The 26,636-nt window shown below is 41.4% G+C and overlaps 1 protein-coding gene across 5 annotated transcripts in view; it reads right to left on the bottom strand.

The window, feature by feature from the left end:
- The window catches only part of nfrkb (nuclear factor related to kappaB binding protein), a 164,885-nt gene that overhangs the window by 28,136 nt on the left and 110,113 nt on the right, over nt 1–26,636 (bottom strand). For 4 of the 5 annotated variants that reach the window (XM_069894378.1, XM_069894375.1, XM_069894379.1 and 1 more), the window contains exons 18-21: nt 18,468–18,591; nt 13,652–13,731; nt 12,150–12,358; nt 6,223–6,493 (exon numbers count right to left, since the gene is read on the bottom strand). In XM_069894378.1, coding sequence (XP_069750479.1) covers nt 6,223–6,493; nt 12,150–12,358; nt 13,652–13,731; nt 18,468–18,591 — 684 coding nt within the window. The remainder of the gene's footprint in view (nt 1–6,222; nt 6,494–12,149; nt 12,359–13,651; nt 13,732–18,467; nt 18,592–26,636) is intronic. The other variant, XM_069894376.1, reaches the window with a different exon arrangement.

Below are 26,636 nucleotides of genomic sequence, written 5' to 3'. Positions count from 1 at the left end.
TTCTCCACTCAATTCTGCATTCTGTCTATACCCAGTGTAGTCTATGACAAACTTCTACACAATCCAAAACACCTCCAACCTTTGCATCATCTGCAAACTTACTGAATCATTTCTACATTTCTTCAACCAAGTAATTTATAAAAGTCACAAAGAGCAGGCATCCCAGAACAGATCCCTTCGGAACGCCATTACTCACTGACATTCAGGCAAAGCTAATTCCAAATCCAAGGTTTCCACCTCCCTACATTCCATGTCTCCCGACTCTCACCTCCCATAAGGCTCACAGCACAGGTGTAAAGGTTATAATGCAAACACACTGGCAGGTGGGAGTGAGGGAGGGGTATGAGGCTGGAGTGGGGTTGGTTACAGTTTGGCAGTGTAGCTGCAGAAGTAGCAAGTGCAGGTGAAATCAGGAGGAGCAGGACACAACATCTTGGAAAAACATGATCAAAAGAAAGTCAAAATGGTCTTAAAGTTGAAGTCCAGACAATAGAAATCTCAGAGATCTCTGATGATGACAGGGCAATTTTAAAGATGAGAGACAAAGAATTCCGGACTTTATATGCAGTGGCATTGAATGAATAGACATAGAGGGGAGCTAAACTTCTACAGGCCATTGGTCTGATGGGATGTCGGTCACTGGCCTTGGTAACAAGGACACTGGAGCCATGGAGAGGGAATAACGAGAGATTGATATCAAGTCATGATATCAAGGGAGATAAGATGCAACACACAGTGTGGAGGGAAGGAGAGAAAAGATTTCCATGATCACAAACACCTTTTATGGACAAACAGAGGAAGACTGTTTGGACAGGAAACTGATGTGGATAGTCCGATAGCCAAAGACTCCAAACAGTCTTCAGAATACAAGGAATGTCACAGGGTTTAACAGAAATTTCTTCACCCAGAGAAGGTGGAGAAACAGTGGAATTCTTGGTTACAAAGATCCTTGGAGGAATATGAAACATCAGAAAGGTGCAGAGGCTGAGGCAAGATAGGGATCAGGTTTTTCTAACTTTTTTCTATTTCATAGGCAGTGGGAATGGCAGCCAGGGCAGAGACATGCTCCTCTTGCTGAATCTGGATAGTCAGGGAAGCCAACAGTATCCCTGATGACTTCATGTACCAGAAGCGCATCCAGCTGCAGCTCCTGACAAGCTGAGTTAAGGAATTGGAGCTAGAATTGGATGAACTGCGGATCATTTGGGAGACTGAGGGAGTGATAGACAGGGGTACAGAGACACTAAGACACCTAGGAGGCATGAGGATAGATGGATGACAGTCAAGAGAGGGAAAGGTAACAGACAGGGCACCCCTGTGGCCATTCCCCTCATTACGTCTACCATTTTGGATACTTTTGGTTGGACAATCTACCATGGACAAGCCATGGAGGTCAGGACTCTGGAAAGAGGCGAGCGAGCTCTAGTGATTCCACAGTTAGGGAACAGACAAGAGGTTCTGCAGAAGAGATCGAGAATGCTGGATGCTATGTTGCCTCCCTCAGATCGAGCAGATGGCATTCTCAGGAGGGAGGATGATGCTTCTCAGACTGGAGGCCTGTGACTAGTGGTTTGCCTCAGGGATCAGTAGTGGGACCTTTGTTGTTTGTTATCTATATCAATGATCTGGATGATAATGTGGTAAATTGGATCAGCAAGTTTGCAGATGACACTAAGATTGGAGGCGCTGTGAACAGAGAGGAAGGTTTTCAAAGCTTGCAGAGGTGATCTGGACCAGCTGGTAAAATGGGCTGAAAAATGGCAGATGGAATATAATGCAGACAAGTGTGAGGTGCTGCATTTTGGAAGAACAAACCAAGAAAGAACATACGTGGTAAATGAGGTGTACCGAGGAGTGTGGTAGAACAGAGGGATCTTGAGGCTGTGCCCCTAGTTCTTGTGTCACAGACCAGCAGAAACAACTTTCCTGCTGCATAATAAAACATTTCCATCAGATCCTCTCTCATTCTTCTGAATTCCAGCAAGTCACAGACCACTAACTCTCTCTCCACATAGATTAACCCCCTCATCCCCGGAATCAACAAGGTAAACCTCCTGTGCAACGCATTCTCAAGAAAGAAGACCAGAAACATACAGAGGCCTTTAGTTACCTGCCTTTTGCCTGCATTAACCTTTAAAAAGTGGCGTAATGTTTGCTGTCTTCTAATCCTCTGGGACCTTCCTAGAGTCCAGAGTATTTTGGTAAATTAACATAAACACCTCCATTGTAACTTTTATGATTTATTTCTGTGCCCTGGGATACATTCCATCAGGACAAGGGGATTTATCTACCTTGAGGCCCACCAGTTTGCTCAGCTCTTCAGTGGTGGCAAATGTAGCAAGATCCTCAGCACCCATAACATCCTTCTTTAGCATGTTAAAACTATCTTTCATGGTTAAGAGTGACACAAAATATTCATTCAAGGCCTTAGTCATTTCCAAATTACCCAATACTAATTCTCCCTTCTTGTCTTCTAAGGGACCCAAGTTCACTTTAGTCATGCTTTCCCACTTGGTATGATTATAAATACTTTGATTGATTTTCTATTTTGTACTAGTTTATTTTCCCTTTCTTTATTGCTTGTTTAGTGGTTTTTTTTGTTGCTTTTAATTTTTCCCACTTTTCCAGTTTCCCACGACCTTTCACCTCTGCATGCATGAGCTATTAATTTAATGGCTTCCTTTATTTCTTTCGTTATCGAAGGCTGACTCTCCCCCACTTTTTGTCTTTGCTTCCAAATAAAATAGGATCACTTGCTGGGTTCAGGATAGGTTTACCCAATGGGACAAGGAAAAGATAGTAGGAAGAGGGAACTGTGGCTGATGAAACAGGTAAGGCAACTAGTCAAAAGAAGGAAGGAAATAGACATTAGATGCAGGAAGCAGGAAACAGGAAGGGCTCATGAGAAATATATGGTACGCAGGAAGGGGCTTAAGAAAGGACTGAGGAGAGCTCGAAGGGGGCATGAGAAGGCCTTGACATGTAGAATTAAGGAGAAGCCCAAGGTGTTCTATGTACATTGAGGTTCAAATCCATACATCCCTCAAGGTCACAGCATGGGTTGATAGAGGATAGTTAAGAAGGCCTATGGGATGCTGGGATTCATTCATGGGGGATTGAATTCAGGAGTGGTGAGGTCATGTTACACTCTACAAATCTCTGGTAAGACCACACTTAGAGATTTGTGTTCAGTTCTGGTCACCTCATTATAGGAAGAATATGGAAGCTATGAAGAGAGTGCAGAGGAGATTTACCAGAATGTTGCCTGGTTTGGGAAACTAATTTTATGAGGCAAGGTTAGCAGAGTTGGGACTTTTCTCTTTGGAGCATAGAAGGATGAGAGGAGACTTGATAGAGGTATATAAGACTATGAGACGCATAAATAGGGTGGATAGCCAGCACCTGTTTCCCAGGGCAGGATCAGCAAACACCAGAGGGCATGTGTACAAAGTTAGGGGAGTTAAGTTTAGGGGGAGACATCAGGGGTGTTTTTTTTTAATTTTAAAATTTTTACACAGAGTTGTGGGTGCCTGAAAAAAAGATTTTGAAAGAGAACAAGGAATCGATTGAAAAATATACTGAATTCATGGAAATATATTCATCTTAATACAGTTTACTTGACCTATTAATGACAAAGATAAATTCTTCCATTTAATCAAATCAGGTTTAATCTTTCTTGTTAACGGTACATAATTTAAATTATACAATGATTGAATATTTACATCAATCATTATCTCTAAATACTTAATTTTATCAGTCCAATGGAATTTAGTAATTTGTCTACACTGGTCGTAGTTTCCTTCAGAAATTGGTAATATTTCACTTTTATCCCAGTTCACTTTATATCCTGATAATTTACCATATTGTTCTAAACATTCTTGCAAGTAAATTAAAGATTGTTCCAGATTAGTTAAATATATCAAAACATAATCAGCAAATAGATTAATCTTATATTCATCATCTACTATCCTTATACCTCTAATATTCTCATTCTGCCTAATACCTTAAGCTAACGGTTCGATGACCAACGAAAATAGAGCTGGCGACAGAGGACAACCTTGATGAGTTGAACACGATAATTTAAAGAAAGAAGAGATCTGACCATTTGTCACCACCCTAGCTACAGGATTATTGTATAATGCCTTCGCCCAACCAATTCCATTTGACCCTATCAAAAGCTTTTTCAGCAGGATTGTTTTGAAGAGGGTCAATTTTTATTATTTAATCAACTTAGAGAGAAATTTGGGATTTCAGTGAATTCTTTGTTTGTTTATTATCAAATTAGAGCATTAGTGAAAGGTAATTTTGGAAGAGAAATGAAAATTCCTAAATTAACAAAATTTGAGTTTATGATTTCTCATATTTCAGATAAGGGTTTTATTTCAGAGATGTATGTGTTGTTACAAGATACTATGGATAAAATAAATTTAGATAAATCCAGGATTAAATGGGAAAATGACTTAATTTGTGATATTAATCAGGACGACGGGAAGATGATGTGTTTTGATGGTGTGAATAAATTGTTTAATGTATGATTAATTATAATTCTTTGCATCAGTTATATTTAACCCCTGAGAAATTGAGAAAATTTGAATTTAGTAGTTCAGAGTCATGTTTTAGATGTGGATCATATGTTGGAACATTTTTACATTCTGTTTGGCTTTGTGATAAAGTTCAATCATTTTGGTATAAAATTAGGGAATTTCTTCAAATTTTGTTTAAAATTCTATTTTTATTAGATCCCAAAAATTTTTTGTTGGGTTATGGACTTGGGGTTTCAGACAGCATTTTTACATTTAGCATTGGCGGTAGCACATAAATGTGTTGCGACTTCTTGGAAAGACGACGTTGAGATAAATGTAACTCGTCGGCCTAACGAGTTGAGGTTCTGTGGAGAAAATAACATATAATCTGCATGATAATTATGGTTTTTTTTGTTAAGATGTGGTCGCCTTATTTGAAATGTATGAATTTAGTAATATCTTAAACTGCTGTATGTATTTTTCTCTTTTTTTAATGCTTCCCTTGTAGGGTCTGTTGAGGGGGTGGGATAGTTGTAGTTCTCATTTTTATATTATGGATTTTCTAAAAGTTTGTTTTGAAAATATTAAATAAAGTTAAAAAAAGAGTTGTGGGTGCCTGGAATGGTGGTGAAGGCTGAAACCGTGGGAGCTTTTAAGAGACTCTTAGACAGACACATGGATGAAAGAAAAAGAGGGTTACAGGGTAGAGAGGTTTATTACTATATTTTTAAGGATATATGTGTCAGCACATCATCAAGGGCCCAAGGGCCTGTACTGTGCTGTTGTGTTCCCTGTTCTATACTTTTCTTTAGCACCAAGAAATTCTGCCACTGTTCCTCAATTTTCCCACCAAATTGCCTGTGTTCCCAGTCTCAACTCCCCAACTCCTCCCCCATCCATTGTAGTCTCCATTGATTAGGCATAATGCACAGGTTTTAGATACAAATATTGCAGCCTCCGTATGTATGAGAAATTCAATCACCTGTTACGAGAGGATTCCTAACGACCTGTTTCATTACAAAGGATTGGAACTAAAATAGCACTGTTTCTTGTAGGTTCGATAATATGCTGTTCAAGAAATCTATCACAGATATGGTCCCCAAAAACACAAGCAAACAATTCCCTAAGGGCACTGATCCCAGTCCTGCCCAGGTGTAGACTATCAGGTTGTTACTGGTCCCACCTCCCCCAGAACTGGTTGCAATACCCTGGAATCTGAAACCCTCCTTCCTGCCCCACTGCTTAAGCCACATATTAATCCAAACTGATCAGGTCTTAAGGGACATGGGGAAGAGGTGAACTGGATGATTAGCTGCGATCACAGAGCAGATTTGAAGAGAGACTTCCACTTCTTTCTTCTATGTGCATTCGAATTACAGAGCACTGGTTGTTGAAAGAGTAATTGGGAAGTGGGTGGGCCGCAGACTAAGGCTGAAAGAATAGAGGACAAAGTTAAAGCTGCTGACGTCTTACAGCAGAGTACAGAATATGGGCTGGAATAGCCCATTTATGCTGGTTTCTTCTGTTACAGTAGCAAATGAGGCTCTTCCCCCAGCATTCCCTCCTTTCTAGAGTTTTCGCTATGTCCTGGGGCTCCCTGCCTGAAGCTCTTGGCACCTGGTGAGTGCTGGCAGGAGGGATTGCAGGCCACAACTCCTGCCTCCAGTGTGATGTGGACCACATCGATTTTGATTCTTACCTGAGGTAGTACTTTGGTGTGAGCAGAGGCAGTAACAGTGGGAAGCCGGATCTGATGCTGGTGTTGTTGGACTTGTTGTACCACTGATGCAGGGTGTGCACTGGAAGCTAGGCCATGCTGTGCAGTGACGACCCGCACCTGGGGAACGGTCGCAGCTACCGAGTGAGACAGCATCTGTGCCTGGGTTTGTGCTCCAGCATGAAGTCCTGGTTGTGATCCTGAGAGAAGGCTCCCAAGCTGTGGCATTGAAGGTGAGGACATCAACAGAACACTGCAAATAGAATTATACCATTTGGATAAAATAAGAACTGTATCTTCTCACCGAGGCATCCATAAACCTCAAATCTCTCACTCATTCAAAATTTATTCTGGGAATGACCCCAGTAAAACCTTGGTCACCAATAATCCTTTCCTTTCAGTATTTATCCTTGATCTGAAAGCGATTTGCATTTATGTAGCTTCCACAAAGTCAGGACGAATTAGCAGCAAGAAAGATGCCACATCTAGCAAGTTCCAATGGTCCAATGACCAGTGACTGAGTGAAACTCAAAATCTGCAGATGCTGTAATTGTAGTAAAAACACAAAAATGCTGGAGTGTACCTAAATACGCCAGGTCCTGAAATGTTAACCTGGTTTCTTGCCACTGATGCTGAGTGACCTGTTGAGTCTGACCAGCATTTTCAGATTTCTAGCATATCCAGTTTTTTTAAAGTTCCAGGTAAAACTCTCTGCTGTTTATCCATTCTTTCAGAATCCTGAGAACTATTTCCGACTGGACACAATTACTCTGACATGGAACACTGCTTTAAATGAATTAATTCAGTGCAGGCTGGATTATATACAATCATAAACTGGGCATAAGATGCATACATTTGAACTCAAGAGAGACAAACTGTGACATAGGGAAGTTCTAATCTCTACAAACTATTGTCAAGGGTGGTATGGAACAGCAGGCACTCTTGGGGAACAAACATTCTGCTGTGCAGGCATCATTGCGAAAGGGTTCATATAGTTCTATACCCACAATTTCAGAGGGGATCTTTGCTAACATTCAACCTAATATGGAAGAAAACCTCCTACACATACAGGTTTGGGGAGGGATGTCCTGGTGCAAACGCTACTTCAGAGAGAGAATTCTTATTCGCATAGAGTCATTTTAACATGTATGTTTTACTCTGGAATGGACATGCTTCTGCATAAACTTGATTTTAGGATGGATCATTTGCACCGTACTCGTATACTTGGGCCTCACCTGCCCCTGCGTGTTTAGAAAAATCTAGCATTTCTGTTGATCTTCATCAGTGATGGAAGGCACCATTGACAGTACCATAGATGCCGGCTTTGATCTCACTAGGCTCACCACTATTGCGCTGCAGATTATCTCCAACATTCACTAGTTCCTTGTGAAGCCTTGTCCAAGAGGGACAATCAAACTTGTAACCACTGCACCAGAAGGGTGAGGGCAGCAGATGCTCAGGGATCCCAGCAGTACAACAGTTAGTACTGCCGCTGATGCCTCACAGCTCATGCAAACTGGATTTAATTCTGATCTTTCTTTAAATAGTTTACAGACAACAACCCCATCTACAAATTCGCTGACAATACCATGGTAGTGGGGCTGCATAAAAAGGAGCGATGAATCAGCATAGGGGAGGGAGACTGAAAACTTGGCTGAATGGTGCACCAACAACAACCTTGCACTCAATCTCACCAAGACCAAGGAGCTGACTATTCACTTCCGGAAGGGAAAGCCAGGCGTTTACGGACTATTATTTTTACACTTACTTGATTTTTTTCCTCTCTGTATTGCACGGCTAGTTGACATTTCTTTATTTGTTTATATGCTTGTGTATAGTAATTTTTACATATTTGTTTGTGTACCGTAACTTATGCACTACCAAGTAAGTGATAATTCTGCCACAGCTGCAGGAAAAAGAATCTCAGGCTCGTATGTGATGTCAAGACTCTGACAATAATCTGAAATCAGTTACCAGTATAGAGATTATTAAACCTGCTCCAAAGGATAAAGAATATCAGGGTCGGATATGATGTCACGGCAATAAATTCAAAATTTTATCTCCAGTGCTGACCAGGTGGAGTTTACTCTTTTTCCTGACAAACATGAGTTTCTTACAGGACCTCAGATTTCCTCCCATGTCCCAATGTGGGTTAACAGGTTAATTAACCACTGGAAGTTGTTCCCGATGCCATGAGTGGTAGGAGAATCTCTAGGGGATGGGGATATGCATGATAAAAACGGGATTAGTGCAGATGGCGTTAGGCGGTCAGTGTGAAGGCAATGGGTCGAAGGGCCTGTTTCCATTCTGAATGACAATGACCTCTTCCTGCAAGTCCCCCTCCAACCTACAATCTCATAGACCACACGGCAAAGAAACATTTGGGCTGAGATCGATCTGCACCAGGTTCATTTGAACTGCTCTTTCCTTTTAGAATCAGAATCAGAATTTACTGTCATGAACAAATCATGAAATTCAGTGTTTTGGGGCAGCGTCATAGTGCAAACATTTCATATTATAACCATCTTACAACATTACTATAAAGTAAAAATAATAGTTCATGAAAAGTAAGGCAGTGACTTTGGTTCATCAATCATTCAGGAATCTGATGGCAGTGGGGAAGAAGCTGTCCTTGTGCCGCTGAATGCTCGTCTTTAGGCTCCTGTACCTTTTCCCCGATGGAAGCAGAGTGAAGAGGTCATGGCCTGGGTGATGGGGGTCTTTGAGGATAGAGGCTGCCTCATGTAGATGTCCTCGATGGAGTGAAGTCTGGTGCCTGTGATGTTGTGGGCTGAGTTAACAACCCTCTGGAGTTTATTCTTGTCCTGTGAGTTGGCGCCTCCATATCAGGCAGTGATGCAACCAGCCAGAATGCTCTCCACAGTACACTTGTAGAAGTTTACAAGAATCTTCAGTGACATCAAATCTCCTCAAGACACCTCATAAATTATAACCGCTGGTGAGCCTTCTTTGTGATTGCATCAATGCGGAGGCTCTAGGACAGATCCTCAGAGATGTTGACACCCAGGAATTTGAAATTCTTAACCCTCTCCACTACTGAGCCCTTGATGAGGTCTGGGTCGTGTTCCCCTGACTTCCTCCTGAAGTCCACAATCATCTCCCTGGTTTTGCTGACGTTGAGCGAAAGATTGTTGTTGTTACACCATTCAATGAGCTGATCTACCTCCCTCATTGCCGTTTGTGATCCTGCCGACAACTGTGATGTCATCAGCAAACTTGTAGATGGCATTGGAATTGTGTTGGTCACACAGTCATGGATGTATAATGAGTAGAGCAGTGGGCTAAGCACACATCCTTGGGGTGTGATCAGTGAGGAGGAGACCTTGTTTCCAATTCATACTGACTGTGGTCTTCCAATGACAAAGTCAAGGATCCAGTTGCAGTGGGGGGTACAGAGGCCTAGAGTTTAACCAGCACTGAGAATAATGGTATTGAGGGTTGAGCTGTAGTCGATGAAGAGCAGCCGTATATATGAATTTCTGTTTTCGAGGTGATCCAGAGCTGAGTGGAGAGCCAGCGATATTGCATCTCCTTTGGAGCGACTGATGAAAGGCAAATTGCAGCAGGTCCAGATTTTTGCTTAGGTACGTGTTAATTCTGGCCATGACCAGCCTCTCAAAATATTTCATCACAGTAGAAGCTAGTGTTACTGGGCGATTGTCGTTGAGGTAGCTCACACAGCTCTTCTTGGGAACCGGGATGAATGATGCCCTTTTGAAGCAGCGATTTCATTGCCAAAATTGACCAGTGTCACCCTCCATCCCTGCTTCCAATGCTTGTGCAGCTTCCTGATACACACCTGTACCATTTGCTTCAACCTCTTCTAGTGGCGGGCAGTTCTGTTTCTCTGCAGTTTCTTCTAAATTCCCACTGGGTGGCCATTTTATAACTATAACGCCTATCTTGTTGTTCTCCACATCTATGACATCCAATTCCATTGTAAGTTTCATTAGTCACCCTTTAGTTATGAGGGCCTAGACTCCAAATACATTCTAATTCTTAGGGGATATTCTGCTGTTCAACCTACTGTTTCAGGGTTAAGATATTACTGCTGACACACTATTTTGAATGGAAATAGCTTATTGCATGCACATTGTGGATGACACTAAAAATGAAAAAGACTAGGATTACAAGGAGATCGTGCTTAAGAGTCTGGTACTCATGGCAGCACGGATGGCATAGCAGTTAGTGTAGCATGTGAACCAGGTTCAAATCTGACACTCACTAAGGAGTTTGTATGTTCTTTCCATGTCTGTGTGGGTTTCCTCCCACCATCCAAAAATGTATGGTGTCTGGAGATCAATTGATGAACGGTATTTGGGTGGTGTGGGCTCATGGCCCAAAAGGGCCGGTAAGTGTGTGCATCTCTAAATTAAAATGGGCATGAGGGGCTGAGGGATGGCAGATGGAGTGGAATACACTTTCAGAAATCAAACCAGGGAAGAACATAAACATTTAGTAAGAGGGTACTGGAGAGTGCTATAGAGCAGAGATCTAGGTTCCAGGTGCACAGTGGTGACACATTCAGACAGAGTGGTGAAGAAGATGTTTGGCACACTGTCTTTCAAGGGACATCATGTTACAGCTGTACAAGACATTGGTGACACCACACTTGGAGCATTTTGTGCTGTTCTGGTTGCCCTGATGTGTGAAGATGTAACTAAACTGGAAAGGTTTCAAAAAGATTCACGTGGATATTACCAGTCTGGAGGGCTCAAGGTGACGAGATAATAGAGGTTAATAAAACCATGGCCGGGGGCGGGGGCATAAATAAAGTGAATGGTCACAGTCTTTTTTCCCAGGGCAGGGGAGTCTAGAGGGCATAGTTTTAAGGTGAGAGGGAAAGATTTAAAAGGGACATGGAGGAGCAACTTTTTCACATAGAGGGCAGTGTGTGGAATGAGCTGCCAGAGGAAGCAGTAGAGGCAGGGGCAATCACCACATTTAAAAGACGTTTGAACAGGTACAGAGAATGGAAAGATTTAGAAGGATAAGGGCCAAATGCATGCATAGCTCAGATAGGAAATGGTCAGCATGGACGAGCTCGGCCGAAAGGTCTGCCTTGTAGCTCCAGAATGTTGATTTCTGGAGGATATCCTGCTTCCACACTGGATTTCTGTAACCTGGGATTCTCCTTTGTCTCTCAGAAGATCAGGATGCCTCAACGCTCTGTTTTTGTGCTTCATTACTCCAGGACTGGGGCTCTGTCTCCCACCCTTGGTCCTTGTACGTGACCACTACAAATCACCTCAAATCCTAGAGATAGCTGTTACCTCATTCATCACCTCCCTCAAATAGCTTCATAGCTTGATGAAGGGCTCAAGCCTGAAACATCAGTTATGTATTTTTATCTTTGCTATATAAAGGACACTGTTTGACCTGCCGAGTTTCTCCAGCATTGTGTTTTTACTTCAACCATGGTGTCTACAGACTTTTGTGTTTTTGCTCAAATCGATCCAGGACAGAATCCAATGCACAAGTGCTTCTGCTGGGGAAATACTCTTTTTCTATTATGACCTTCAGAATGACACCAAAATCCAGGTTATCAAACCTATCCCTGCATGCTGTCACACCTGTCAACACCACGAGCATCTGCAGGTATTACCAATAATGGATCCACAACTTCCTTAATATCAGGTAAGAAGACAACCAGTATCCTCACTCAGCCCTCTCTTGCAGCCCCTTCATCTTCTCTTTCATCGTGCACTGCTCTGCTGTCTATGAACACAAGCTATTTCCCCTTCCCTGGCCTTAGTAATACATTCAAAGTCGCACAGCATGGAAAGAGGACTTCAGCATCCTCACAAATCCAAAGGGCAATGTTTTCTGTAAATAATCAACCAGAGGATTTAACTGTTTTGTGAAATCCGAGATTTGGAGTAACTGACCTTTGACCTGACTTGACCAGTTCTGGTGCACTGGTGGTCGGGACCTTATTGCCATCTATGGCCGCTGGTGGTGACGTGGGTGTTGCTGGTAAAGTGGGGGTTACTGGAGTCACAGGAGTGTGGGGCAAGCTGGAGTCTGCCAATACCTGAGGCCCCAGAGACTGCTCACAGATGGGAAGCTTTGTGGTGCTCTCCTTACAAGAAGACTTCTAGAAAAATCAAAGACAACGTTAAAATCCATTCCACTGTAAGGGCAAAATTAAAAATGCAGCTTGTCATTTCTCCTCCTCATGCAGGGCTCCTCTGATGAAACTTTAATGATGTGTGGCTATGCAGGAGAATATGCTCTTTCCAATCAGAAAAGGTGTCATGGATGTTGGCTGGGAGAGGAAATCAAAACTACAAAAATGGGAAATGTAGTTCAAACAAAAAAAGTGTTTTGCATGGCTATTCTAGTGAAAATTATTAACCGAATGATACGTTTGATTGACATTCTTGGGAGAAGCAGGTGACTTTTGACTTATGGTTGCCAAATGATCCATTATCTAGATCTAAATGAGTACAAGTCCAACTGATAGCGAGTAATTGTTATGATCATATATTAACTCCCATCAGTGTATCATGAAGTGCAGGGTAGTAAAGAGTAGATGGATTTTAACATGCCACCAGTAAGTTTTGTGATTTAATAGAAATCCGACAAATTATCTTCAAATATCTGCTGGTATAAAATCAAGAAATTAATCAGTGGCTTCTTTCGTGATTAGTTGGGGTTTTTTTAAAAAACACTTGAGCTTGAAACTCTTTTGAAAACCAACTAGTTCAGGGAAGCAGTCATTTTTTTTCTGTAAATTATGCAATTTCCAGATAATGAAAAAAAAGTGAACCTCACAAAAATGTATAGATTTCAGCTTTTGTAAATTCTTTGCCCAAGCCCATCTCATTCCCGGTTCCAAATTTAGTGAACAATTGCAGATTTCCACTATTTTTTCATTTCTCTGGAACGCGTTTCTTGATTTAACTCCTGAACAACTGATCTCTATTCTGATTTTCCCTGACACTCAATTTCTCTGCATAGAGTTTATAACTATTCAATCAATCAAGATTTCAAACATTCTTTTATACTGAAGTAAATAAAAGCTAAAACTAGGAGCCATCCTCTTGATTCTAATTACCATTATATCTGACAGAGTCCAACACTGAATGCAGTGCTCCAAATTCAATCTTTGATTCAAAATTCCTTTATCGTCATGGAATAGTACAAAATTATTTGGCTTCTGTCTACTGAATGGGGACCCTATTTAAGCACCTTCTCTCCTTGTCCAATCCAACTCCTCAAGATTGCTTCCAGAAGCATATCTAATTATTTTGGCTGCTTTCGGCACCAATAACGTTTCAGTTGTAGCTCAATGCTCAGTGTGAGAATCAGTCTGACAGAGAACAAAACGAACAGTTTAGCAGAATCAGGAAGTCACTCAGCTCCTTAAAGGGTTGAAAATACTCACGATCTTGGTTGTCAGCTTGGGTTTCTGTTGCAAAGCTTTCTTGGCTTTAGCTGCTGCTGCCTGGGCCTGGTGAATGCGCTCTGAAATATCCAGGCCAAGAATGAGTTACCGCTCCAATCACCCATCCTGTCAGTTCCTTTCCCTTCACCGATATTGCTTTAGTTCCTGCAGTTGTTTTTTATTCCAGATTCCTGCACCTACAGTTTTTTGACTCCATCAATCAGCAGTGGCTTCCAAATACAGCCTGGCTCACCAATCTGGGCTCCGAGTGAGCTGGGTGTTGAATTTGATGAAACACCTGGGCCAGGCTAGGTTGGAATGTCCTGGCTTAGAACCTTATCCAACACATCAATGTTACCAGCAAGTGAAAAACACACAATAGTGGTGAAATTCAGCAGGTCAAACAGTGTCCTTTATATAGCAAAGATTAAAATACATAACCAACATTTTGGGCTTGAACCTTTCATCAAGGTATAGAAAAATGTTGGCAGGATCTGAATAAAAAGGTAAGGGGGGGAAGCATGGCGGTGGGGGTAGGAGCATGGTCACAAAGGCAGGTGGAGAAGAAAGGGAGGGCACATTTACAGGTCAAGCTCAGCCAGCAAAATGTCTCAAGTGTGAGTTAAAGATGACTTTAACTGCGGGGATAAGAGCTAGGCCCACTATTATTTGTCTTTCCTGTTAATGACTTGGATAACAATGCAGTTAGCATGGTTAGTAGGTTTACGAGTGACACCAAAGACAGTGAAGGTTTCTTGAGATTAAAACAGGATCTCGATGAACTGCAAAAGTGGGCCAAAAATGGCAAATGGAATTGAACTCAGACAAGAGTGAGGAGTTGCACTTTGGCAGGTTAAAGCAGGGAAGAACATACATAGTAGGGTTCTGGAGAATGTTGAAAAGAAACTTTGAATAAATTACACAGATTCATTAAAGAGGCAACACAGAGAGACAGGGTAGTGGAAAAGGCATTTGGAACCCTCGCAGGGTACTGAGTACAGGAGTTAAACAGAAAAGTCTGTGGATGTTGTGATTGTAGTGCAATGCCCAAAAGTGCTGGAGAAACTCAGCAGGTCACGCAGCATCTATAGGAAGTAAAGAGTAACTAACAGTTTGGGCCTGAGCCCTTTGTCATGGTATATGTGCTGAGTTTCTCCAGCACTTTTGTGTATTGAACAGAGTACAGGAGGTGAGACGTCATGTTACAAGATGTTGGTGAATCCACACGTGGGAGTTCTGGCTGTCTAGTCGTAGGAAAGATATCATTAAGCTAGATAAAGTTCTAGAAAGACCCTGGGATCAAGTACAATACACAAAAGTGTTAGAAAAACTCAGCAGGTCATGCAGCATCCATAGGAAGCAAGGGGTAACCACGTTTCAGATCTATGCTCTTCGTAAAGTTATGAGCAAAAAACAGGCAAGCACCTGAATAAAAAGGTGGGGGAAGGAGCATAGGCTAGCTAAAAAGTCAGAGGTCATTCAGGTAGGAAGGTAGTAGAGAATAAAGTTGAGGTGCGGGGGTAGCTCAGGTAGGAGAGTGAAGGGGTGGGGAGTGGAGAAAAGGAGACCAAAGGATAGGTTTAATGAAAACTGGAGAAGTCAATGTTAATGCCGTCTGGTTGGAGAGTGCCCAGATAGAATACAATTTACGGGTAGCTTTGGATTGGAAGTGCATGAGGCCATTGAAAGACAAGTTGGTGTGGAGCTGGTGTGTAGAATTAAAATGGTTGGCCATTGGGAGGTCCTTGCTGTTGCAGCGGACAGAGTAAAGGTGATCAATGAAATGATCTGCAAGTCTGTGTTCAGTGTTTCCAATGTAGAAGTGGCCACATTGGGAACAGTGGATCCACTGATTGTGGAACAGAGTCAGAGGTATGAAAGGGTATAAACGCAACACAACTATTCAAGAAAAAGAGAAAAGAAAATGGGATAACAAGATGTGCAGATACTGGAATCTTGAGCAATCAACGAGCTGCTGGAGGGACTCAGTGGGTGAAGCAGTTTCTATGGGCAGTTACGTAGGCAGCATCTGGGCGCAGTATCCTGGGTAGTGGGCATGGGCAGCATCTATGGGTAGAAAGGGTCAGTCAATGCTTCAGGTCAGGACCCTTCTTCGTCTAAAGTAAAATTGGGGTGATATTATGTAGGTGAAGGAGGAATGAAGGTGGGAGGGGCCGAGATGATAAGAGTATTGAACTGGAGATGGGGGAGGTAGACGTATACCACTGGAAGTAGATAGAAGCAGAGAAATGTAAGAACAGGTCAGGGAAAGAAAAGGTGGAAACAGTGGAACAAGATAAGGGTTGGGGGAGTGTGTGTGACCTGAAATTGGAAAAATCTGTGTTCATGCCATTAGGTTTAAGGCTGTCTAGGAGGAATATGTGTTCCTCAAGTTTCCATTTGGCTTCACCCCGACAATGGATGAGGCTGAGGACAGATATATCCATGTGGGAATGGTGAAGTGAAATGAAATGGTTGGCTACAGGAAGTTCATGTTTAGTCCCCCACAGAGTGTTTGTTCAGCAAGGTGTCATCAGGCCTCACCAATGTAGAGAGGCCACACCAAGTGCAGTAGATCAGGTCAACGTGCAGATAAAATTTATTTCACCTGGAAGGGGTGTTTGTGGCCATGGATGGAGGTGAGGGAGGAGATGTAGGGTCAAGCTTTCCACTTTATGTGGTATCATCAGGAAGTGCCTATTGGTGGAAGGGTATGTGGGGAGGGAAAAGGGGGTAGGAGAGTTTGAGAGAAAGTGATCCCCGAGAAAAGTGGATCAAGGTGGGAGGAGAAGATGTGGCTGGTGGTGGGATCACACAGGAGTTGGCAGAAGTGTTAGAGGATAATGTGTTGGAATCAGTGGCTGGTAGTGTGGAAAGTGAAGAAGAGGGAGTCTGACCTTGTTCTGCCTGGCAAGAGGCGGGGTAGGAAGAGCTATAATACAGATAGCTGTGCAAGTCCCTGGGTTTGTAATAGATGTGCATGGATAGCTTGTCTCCTGAGATGGAGCCAGAGATCTAGGAGGGGAAGATAGGTGGAAGAAATAGTCCAGGTAAATTTAAAGGCGTGGTAAAAGTTGGCAGTGAAGTTAATGAAGTTGTTGAGTTTGCACGGGTACAGGCGGTAGCATAGGGCAGTCGTTGATGTTGGGAAGTGGAATTGGAACAAGGGTTGTTCCACACACCCAACAAGGGAAGAATAGCTGGGGCCCAAACGTGTGCCCAAGGCTGCACCCTGTATCTGAAGAAAATGGGAGGTGTCAAAGGAGAAGTTGTTAAAGACAAGGTCAATAGGGTATACAGGAACATGCAAAGTTATTCCGATTTGCAAGAGAAATGGAAAACAAAGATTTTTAAAGGGTGAAATATGTAAATGTTAGGGTCAAAAGATTAGAGAGTGCTCATCCAATAACAACAAAGGAAAGAGCAAATGGTGTGATGGTCTTTATCCAGAGGGAGAGAGGACAAGAGTGAGGACGATGTGCTCAGATTTTGTATGTCCACATCTGCAGCATGTGCCGTTTTAATCCCTTTAGCTGTTGAAGGATACACTTGAAATGATGAGGGGCTTGTTCAGAAGGAAGACTGAATGTTCTTCTCTGGAGTTTAGTAAAAGAGAGAATATCACTGAAACTTGCAAGATTCAGGGGGAGAATTACATGGTGGACAAATTTTCATTTGGATTGTCTAGTTTCAGGGTGAAGTGTTAGCCATTTAGGTCTGAGAAGAGATTACTTTTTTTTCCAAAACAGGTTTATGAACCTTTGCTATCTCTATCAGGATGCTCAGCTTTTGCATATATCCAAAGCTTAGGTTGACAGGCTTTAGACTCAAGGCATTTGAAGATTATGGAGACTGAACAGGAGAATGAATGAGATACTCAGTCATGAAAGTAGATGATGAATCAGACTCCAGAGTCCAAAGAACAAATCCAGAAAACTTCCAGGAGGGATAACACCTTCATTGGTTGGTGCATTGAATACAAGTGTTGTCATGTTGGAAGTTATACAAAATGTTACTGAGTCCACACCTGGAATATTGTGTACCGTTTTCAAAATAGATAAATGCTATTGGAATAGATACAGAAGGTATACAAAGTTGCTGCCATGATTAGGAAAACTGCGTTATTGTGAAAGACTAGAAAAACTCGGCCTGTTTTTCTTAGAATGTAGGATGTTGAGAGGGGATCTTAAGGAGGTCTATAAAGTCACGAGGGCCATTGATAAGGTGAATAGCGACAGTTTGTATCCTAGAGGAGGAGAATCTAAGACAAGAGGGAACAACTGTAAGATGAGAGGGGTGAGATTTACATGGGTCGTGAGCGGACAGTTCTTCTCACAGAGGGTGGTGGGCACATAGAACAAACTGCAAAAGTGGTAGAGGCATGAATGTTGGCTTCCTTGAAGAAATACTTGGATAACTCCACGGATGGAAGCAGATTGGAGGGGGATGGGCTATAAAGGGCAAGTGAGACAACAGCAGGAGGCTACATTGATCGACACAGTCAGCTGGGCCTGCGGAGCTGTTTCTAGGCAGTAGGACTATGAGACTAACTTGAAAGTGTTGTCCATCTATCATCTAACTTTGTTGTTGTCAGAGTTTAATCCAGAAGTAGTGGCCCAATGTCTTAGCAGAGTCATATATAAAAAAAATGCCAATAAGACTCCAGAATACCTGTGCTGGTTCTGAAGATCAATCAGGACAAAACTCTTCAATCATTCAATACTCCTAGAAGGTTCTTGGGTTTGAACAAGGCAACGTGAAATCTGTTCTTCAACAAATGCAGTCAATACCACCAATAAAGATAGAGTAGACTCACCAAATTCCTCCTCACTTCGGTTCCGGTGCAGATAGATCCACAACTTGGGTCCAGTATCATATTTCACACATGGATCTTTCTCATAATGTAGCCTATCCAGAGCTCCACTCACAACAGTATTGATCTGCAAGACAATAGCTGGTTATGTGGAGGGAGCAAGATGTTGAAGGATGAGTTACCAGCAGTGAGAGCCAGAAAGGATCCAACAGAAACAAAGTAATCTTAGCATTTCCATAAGCCCAATGGTAACTGGCTTTATTCCCTACATTGGTCTATCCTCATCTGCTTATCTCCCACTTTCACTCTGTAATGATTCCATTGCTGTTGGGTACAGCAGTGGAGTAAAGAAACTTTCCCCTAATCTTTCTTCCCCTCACCTTGTAGAGATAACCTCTATTAAGTCACCTCTCATGCTTCTTCACTCCAAAGAGAAAAGCCCTAGGTCTGCTCTGCAATCCAGTCAACATCCTGGTAAACCTCTGCATCCTCTCCAAAGCTTCCATATTCTTCCTGTAAAGAGGTGACTACAGCTGAACACAATATCCAAGGTATGGTGTAACCAGAGTTTTATCCAGCTGCAACATTACGACATGGCTTTTGAACTCAATCCCCTGACTAATGAAGGCCAACACACATAAGCCTTATAATATCAACCTATAATATATTATAATATAATATCAACCTATAATATAAGTCTATAATATCAACCTGTGCAACAACTTCAATATTTGTCTTCTGAAAAGCAAACAGTCGCCATTAGCAATGCCTAGCACCCCCATGTCAACTCAGTGCCATAATGACAAATAAATAACCAAATAAATGAGAGAGTGCAATGAGTAATGTTACAATAAGCTAAATACTGCTGCGTGTCCAGAAAAATTAAAAATAGTACAAAGGCAGCATCATTTACCAGTGAGAGCTCCGTTCAAGAGTCTGACAAAATCAGGAGAGAAACTATTCTTGAATCTGGAGATTCATGTTTCAAGTTCATGCATCAATTGTTCGAGTGAAGTGATGAGAAGAAAACATGACCAGGGTAGGATGGGTCCCTGAATATGTTCAGTGTTCCCGAGACAGCAGGGGGATACAGATGTAGTCGATGGAGAGGAGGTTTCTGTGATGCCTTGAGCTGCATTCACAGCTCTCTCCAGGTTTTTGCCATCTTGGATGGGGCATTTCCTGCCTGAACTGTGATGCATCCAGACCAGATACTTTCCATGGTGCATCTGTAAAGGTGTATCTTCAGAGACCTCAGGATTCTGAGAAAGTAGAATCTCTGGTGTGGTTTCTTGGTTGTGAATTTGACCTGGTTAGAGCAGGACAGGTTGTTGATGCTATTTACTCCAAAGAACTTGAAGCTCCCCACCATCATCACCTTTGTACCGGGACGTGTGCTCCTCCCCATTTCCTGAAGTCAACGACCAAACCTTTCACTTTGCTTACATTGAGGGAGATGCTGCTATTCTGAGAACATGGGACCCGACCCCATTTCCTTTCTATACTCTGCCTCATCATTGTCTGAGATCCAACCTACGTTGATGGTGTCACCTGCAAACGTAGATAGAGCTAGAGAGCACCTTGAGGGGCACTGGTGTTAAGGACCATCATGGAGATGTTGGCAACAGTCCATGATCCAATTATGGGGGTCGGGGCAGGGGTGCTGATACCTAGGTCTCTAAGTTTTGGGATGAGTTTGTTTGGGACTATGATGTTGAAGGTAGAGTTGTAGTCAATAAGCAGGAGTCGGACACATACCCCAGAGCAAGACAAAGGATTTACACGAGCACTGGGATGGACAGATTGCAGCAGTTGGAGGCTGCCTGCAAGGCTGGAGTAAATGTGGACATTGACCAACCTTCACAAGTACTTAACAATAATGATTATTAGAACCATTGCATGATAATTACAGAGGCTTTTCTTTGGCACCACAATAATTGTGGACTCAAGGCAGGTGAGAATTAGCTTGTATTAGGGAGAGGTTAAAGATACTAGAGTTCGTTAAATGTGTTCAAGATTGTCTTCTAAATCAATTAGTAGAAGAACCGACTCGGGACGGTGTAATACTAGATCTCCTGTTAGGGAATGAGCAAGGTCAGGTATCGGACATTAATGTTGGAGAACAAATTGGGTCTAGTGATCATAACTCTGTTAGTTTTCAGGTAGTTTTAGAGAAGAGCAAGGAGGGGCCTAAAGTTGAGGTTCTGGATTGGAGAAGAGCAAATTTCGAAGGAATAAGAAGGGATTTGGGGAATATTAAGTGGGACAGGATATTTTCAGGTAAGGCTGTAAATGAAAAATGGAGGATTTTCAAAAAATAAATTTTGCGGGTACAGAGTAGATATGTCCCAGTGAGGATCAAAGGAAAGGCTGGAAGTCATAGGGAGGCTTGGTTTTCGAGGAATATTGGAAATTTGGTTAGGAGAAAAAGGGAGGTGTACAAGAAGTATAAAGAGCAAGGAGCTGAGAGTTTGAAGGAGGACTACAAGGAGTGCAGAAGGAATCTTAAGAAAGAAATTAGAAAAGCCAAAAAAAGGCATGAAGAGGCTTTGGCAGACAGAGTAAAAATAAATCCAAAGGGTTTCTATAGGTACATTAAAAGTAAAAGCTCAGTGAAGGATAAAATTGGACCCCTTATAGATAGCGAGGGTAGGCTGAGTGAGAAGTCAGAAGAAATGGGGGAAATTTTGAATGATTTCTTTGCCTCGGTATTCACTAGGGAAAAAAATATTGAACCAGTTGAAGTCAAGAAAAATAATGGGGAGGTCATGAAGCATACAAGGATAACCGAGGAGGGGAGGCTGTGTTGAAAATTATAAAGGTGGATAAATCTCCAGGACGGGACAAAATATTCCCAAGGACATTCAGGGAGGCTTGTGGACAGATAGTGGGGCCATTAATAGAGATATTTAGGATGTCACTGGCCACGGGGGTAGTGCCAAAGGATTGGAGGGTTGCGCATGTGGTTCCGCTGTTTAAGAAAAGGTCCAAATGTAAACCTGGGAATTATAGGCCCGTGAGTCTGACGTCTGTGGTGGGCAAGTTGATGGAAAGTGTTCTGAGGGATGGTATTTACAAATATTTGGAGGTACAGGGATTGATAGGGAGTAATCAGCATGGTTTTGTCAGGGGTAGATCATGCTTGACAAATCTGATTGAGTTTTTCGAGGGGGTTACAAAAAAGGTTGATGAAGGGAAAGCTGTGGATGTTGTCTATTTAGACTTTAGTAAAGCTTTTGACAAAGTTCCCCACAGGAGGTTAGGAAAAAAGGTGGAGGCATTAGGTATAAATAAGGAGGTAGTGCAATGGATTCAGCAATGGTTGGATGGGAGGTGTCAGAGAGTAGTAGTGGAAAATTGTTTGTCCAATTGTAGGACAGTGACTAGTGCAGTTCCTCAGGGATCGGTCCTGGGTCCACTATTGTTTGTTATATGTATTAACGATCTGGAAGTAGGGGTGGAGAATTAGATAAGCAAGTTTGCGGATGATACAAAGATTGGTGGTGTTGTGGACAGTGAGGAGGATTACCGTAGATTAAAAGGTGATTTAGGAAGGCTGGAGGTGTGGGCTGAGAAATGGCTAATGGAATTTAATACAGATAAGTGTGAGGTGTTATATTTTGGAAAGGCAAATCTAAATAGGTCATATGCATTAAACGGTAGGCTATTAAAATGTGCAGAGCAACAAAGGGATTTCGGAATGATGGTAAATAGTACCCTCAAGGCTGATACTCAGGTAGATGGTGTGGTGAAGAAGGCATTTGGAATGTTGGCCTTCATCAATCGGAGTATTGAATTCAAGAGTAGGGAGGTTATGATGAAATTGTACAAGGCATTGGTGAGGCCAAATTTGGAGTACTGTGTACAGTTTTGGTCACCAAATTATAGGAAAGATATAAACAAAATAGAGAGAGTGCAGAGAAGGTTCACGAGAATGTTGACAGGATTTCAAGGTTTGAGTTACAGGGAAAGGTTGTGCAGACTAGGGCTTTTTTCTCTGGAGCATAGAAGATTAAGGGGGGAACTTGATAGAGGTGTTTAAGATTTTAAAAGGGACAGACAGAGTAAATGTGGATAGGCTTTTTCAATTAAGAGTGGGGGAGATTCAAACTAGAGGGCATGGTTTAAGATTGAAAGGGGAAAATTATAAGGGGAGCATGAGACGAAATTTCTTTACACAAAGGGTGGTAGGGATGTGGAATGAGCTTCCGGCAGATGTAGTTGAGGCGGGATCATTGGTTACATTTAAGGATAGACTGGATAGTTACATGGAGAGGAGAGGACGGGAGGGGTATTTACCGGGTCCTGGTCAGTGGGACTAGGAGGGTGGGGATTTGTTACAGCATGGACTAGTAGGGCCAAACTGGCCTGTTCTGTGCTGTAAATGATTATATGGTTATACTTCACCAGGTGGTTTTTGTGCAGGTTCTCACCCTGACTGGATCATAAGGTTTGTTCAGGTTCTGACATCTACTGCGGTGATACAAATCCACATGAGGCTGTGATGCCAAGATCTGCCTTCTGTTCAAAATGAGCTCATCAGGGAGGGACGTGTCGATGCGTGTGATTCCTCTCAACTTCACTTTGAATCTGCTGATAGCACGCATAAACCTTGCCACAAATGGGAGTCTGTCTGGAACTTGGTCTGGGATCGGATCTTGATGTCCCTGATGGCCTTGCAAAGATCACACCTTGTTTTCCTGCATAGATGAGGTCACCAGACAAATGCATCCATGGTTTATAGTTCTAGGAAGATTAGAATTATTGTCTTTGATATGAAGATTCTACACATTTGCTGATAAAGACTGTGACAGCAGTGGAATACTCGCTTAGATTGGCTGCTGAGTTTGTGAACTTGGATCACTCTGAGCAGTCACATAGCTCGTCCGTATCCTCAGAACAGGGTTGTGCTCTTTTACACACCAGATTCTCCCGTTTCAGCTTCTGTTCATAAGCGGGGAGAAGGAGAACAGTATGGTTGTCTGATTCCCAAAGGGTGGCTGAGAGATAGAGTAGTGGCATCGATGATGGATGTCAAGGATGTTTCGTCCTCTGGCAGGACAGGAGACGTGGGGATGGTGTTTGCAGTAGGTCTGGCTGTAGAACTCAAGTCTTCCAATCCAGAACTAGCCAGGCCAAATGGAGTTCCAACACCAGCAGATACCCGACAACAGGGAAGATTGCCCAAATATCATTTGCCTAAAAAATTCAATCTGGTCTGAATGCCATTCATTGGGTTAATAATCAGAGAAGTTAATGTAAAAAATCAACAGTTTAACAAGCAGCTCCTTCTGATTGATGCCCAGTTTGGGTTTTGCCATGACCAATTGTCTTCAGACCTCATTACAGCTTTGGTCCAAGCATGCAAAGAACTGAATCCAGGGATGAGTGAGAGTGACTGCTGTTAATATCAAGGTCACACTTAACTAAGCCAAGCATTAATATGGCCTGAAGACAACAGACAGCAAAGGGAAAGCATAGCAAAGATTGGAAACGTACCTCACATAATGTTGACAGAGTTTTAACTATCACAGCTCCTGGACAATACTGCAGGAATGCTTCAGGCCTAGTCTTAGCCATCTCCGATAATTGAAAAATCAAACAACTGCAAATGTTGGAATCTGAAATAAAAACAGAAAATGCTGAAAACATTTTACGTCAGGCAGTTTCTGTGAAAAACATCATTCTTTCTATCCATGCCCGACTGACTGAATGTTTCCAGCATTTCCTGTTTTTATTCCAAGAACTTTAGTGTTTTATTTTTTTTAATTTTTTTATTTTTCACACTATAAACCACATTGATCAAGATACATACATTTTTCTTTTCAAATATATAGTGTCGTTTTCTGCCCCTCCTCTTCCCATCCCACCCTCCCTACCTCCCCTCCCATTCATTTAAAGTACAGAATCTAAGATACATTAAACCCGTCAAACAATGTTGTCACTCAATAAAAATAAACAAGAAATTCCAGTGAGTCAATTCTTTTCATTTCCTTCTCCTTCTCTCATTTTAGGTGGTACATGTCCCCGGTAGGTTTTCTCTATTGTGTTTCATGTATGGCTCCCATATTTGTTCAAATATTGTAATATTATTTCTTAAATTATATGTTATTTTTTTCTAATGGAATACATTTATTCATTTCTATATACCATTGTTATATTCTCAAGTTATCTTCTAATTTCCAGGCTGACATAATACATTTTTTTGCTACAGCTAGGGCTATCCTAACAAATCTTTTTTGTGCACCATCCAAATCAAGTCCAAATTCTTTGTTGTTTATGTTACTTAGGAGGTAGATCTCTGGGTTTTTTGGTATATTGCTTTCTGTGATTTTATTTAATATTTGGTTTAGATCTTCCCAAAATTTTTTCACTTTCTCACACGTCCAGATTGCATGAATTGTTGTTCCCATTTCCTTTTTACAGCGAAAACATCTGTCAGATACTGTTGGGTCCCATTTATTTAACTTTTGAGGTGTAATGTATAGCCTGTGTATCCAGTTATATTGTATCATACGTAACCTCGTGTTTATTGTATTTCTCATAGTTCCAGAGCATAACTTCTCCCATGTTTCCTTCTTTATCTTTATGTTTAAATCTTGTTCCCATTTTTGTTTAGTTTTACCATTTGTTTCCTCATTCTCCTTTTCTTGCAGTTTAATATACATATTTGTTATAAATTTTTTGATTATCATTGTGTCTGTAATCACATATTCAAAATTACTTCCCTCTGGTAACCTCAGACTGTTTCCCAATTTGTCCTTCAAGTAGGATTTCAGTTGGTAGTATGCCAACACTGTATCTTGAGTTATATTATATTTATCCTTCATTTGTTCAAAGGATAGTAATTTATTTCCTGAAAAGCAATTTTCTATTCTTTTGATCCCTTTTTTCTCCCATTCTCTAAAGGAAAGGTTATCTATTGTAAAAGGGATTAGCTAATTTTGCGTCAGTATTAGTTTTGGTAATTGGTAATTTGTTTTATTCCTTTCTACATGAATCTTCTTCCAAATATTGAGGAGATGATGTAATACTGGAGAATTCCTACTTTGTACCAATTTTTCATCCCATTTATATAATATGTGTTCAGGTATCTTCTCCCCTATTTTATCTAGTTCTAATCTAGTCTAATCTGGCTTTTCCCTTGTTTGATAAAAATCTGATAGGTATCTTAATTGTGCGGCTCTATAATAATTTTTAAAGTTTGGCAGTTGTAAGCCTCCTTGTTTATTCCATTCTGTTAATTTATCTAGTGCTATCCTCGGTTTCCCCCATTTCCATAAAAATTTCCTTATTATTTTCTTTAAATCCTTGAAGAATTTCTCCGTCAAATGTATTGGCAATGCCTGAAATAGGTATTGTATCCTTGGGAAAATGTTCATTTTAATACAGTTTATCCTTCCTATTAGTGTTAGTGGTAAGTCTTTCCAATGCTCTAAGTCATCCTGTAATTTTTTCATTAGTGGATAATAATTGAGTTTATATAGATGGCCGAGGTTTTTATTTATTTGTATACCTAGGTATCGCATTGCTTACATTTGTCATCTGAATGGTGATTCTTTCTTAAATTTTGAGAAATCCGCATTATTCATTGGCATTGCTTCACTTTTATTTGCATTAATCTTGTATCCCGACACTCCTCCATATTCCTTCAATTTCTTATGTAATTCTTTTATTGATATTTCTGGTTCTGTTAAGTATACTATAACGTCATCTGCAAATAAACTCATTTTATATTCCTTGTCTTTTATTTTTATCCCTTTTATTTTATTTTCTGTTCTTATCAATTCTGCTAGTGGTTCTATAGCTAACGCGAACAATAAGGGTGATAGTGGGCATCCCTGTCTTGTTGATCTGCTTAAGTTAAATTGCTTTGATATATATCCATTTACTGTCACTTTCGCCAATGGCCCCTTATATAATGCTTTAATCCAATTAATATACTTCTCTGGTAAACTGAATTTTTGTAATACTTTGAATAAATAATTCCATTCTACTCTGTCAAAGGTCTTCTCTGCGTCTAAGGCAACTGCTACTGTTGGAGCTTTATTCCCTTCTACTGCATGAATTAAGTTAATAAATTTACAAATACTGTCTGTTGTTCGTCTTTTTTTAATAAATCCAGTTTGGTCTAGATTTACTATTTTTGGTACATAGTCGGCTAATCTGTTT

Source organism: Narcine bancroftii, chromosome 8 (genome assembly GCF_036971445.1).
Source record: "Narcine bancroftii isolate sNarBan1 chromosome 8, sNarBan1.hap1, whole genome shotgun sequence".
Taxonomy (NCBI): domain Eukaryota; kingdom Metazoa; phylum Chordata; class Chondrichthyes; order Torpediniformes; family Narcinidae; genus Narcine; species Narcine bancroftii.
Note: the sequence above shows the minus strand (reverse complement) of the source record. Positions and strands in the feature narration are given on the sequence as shown.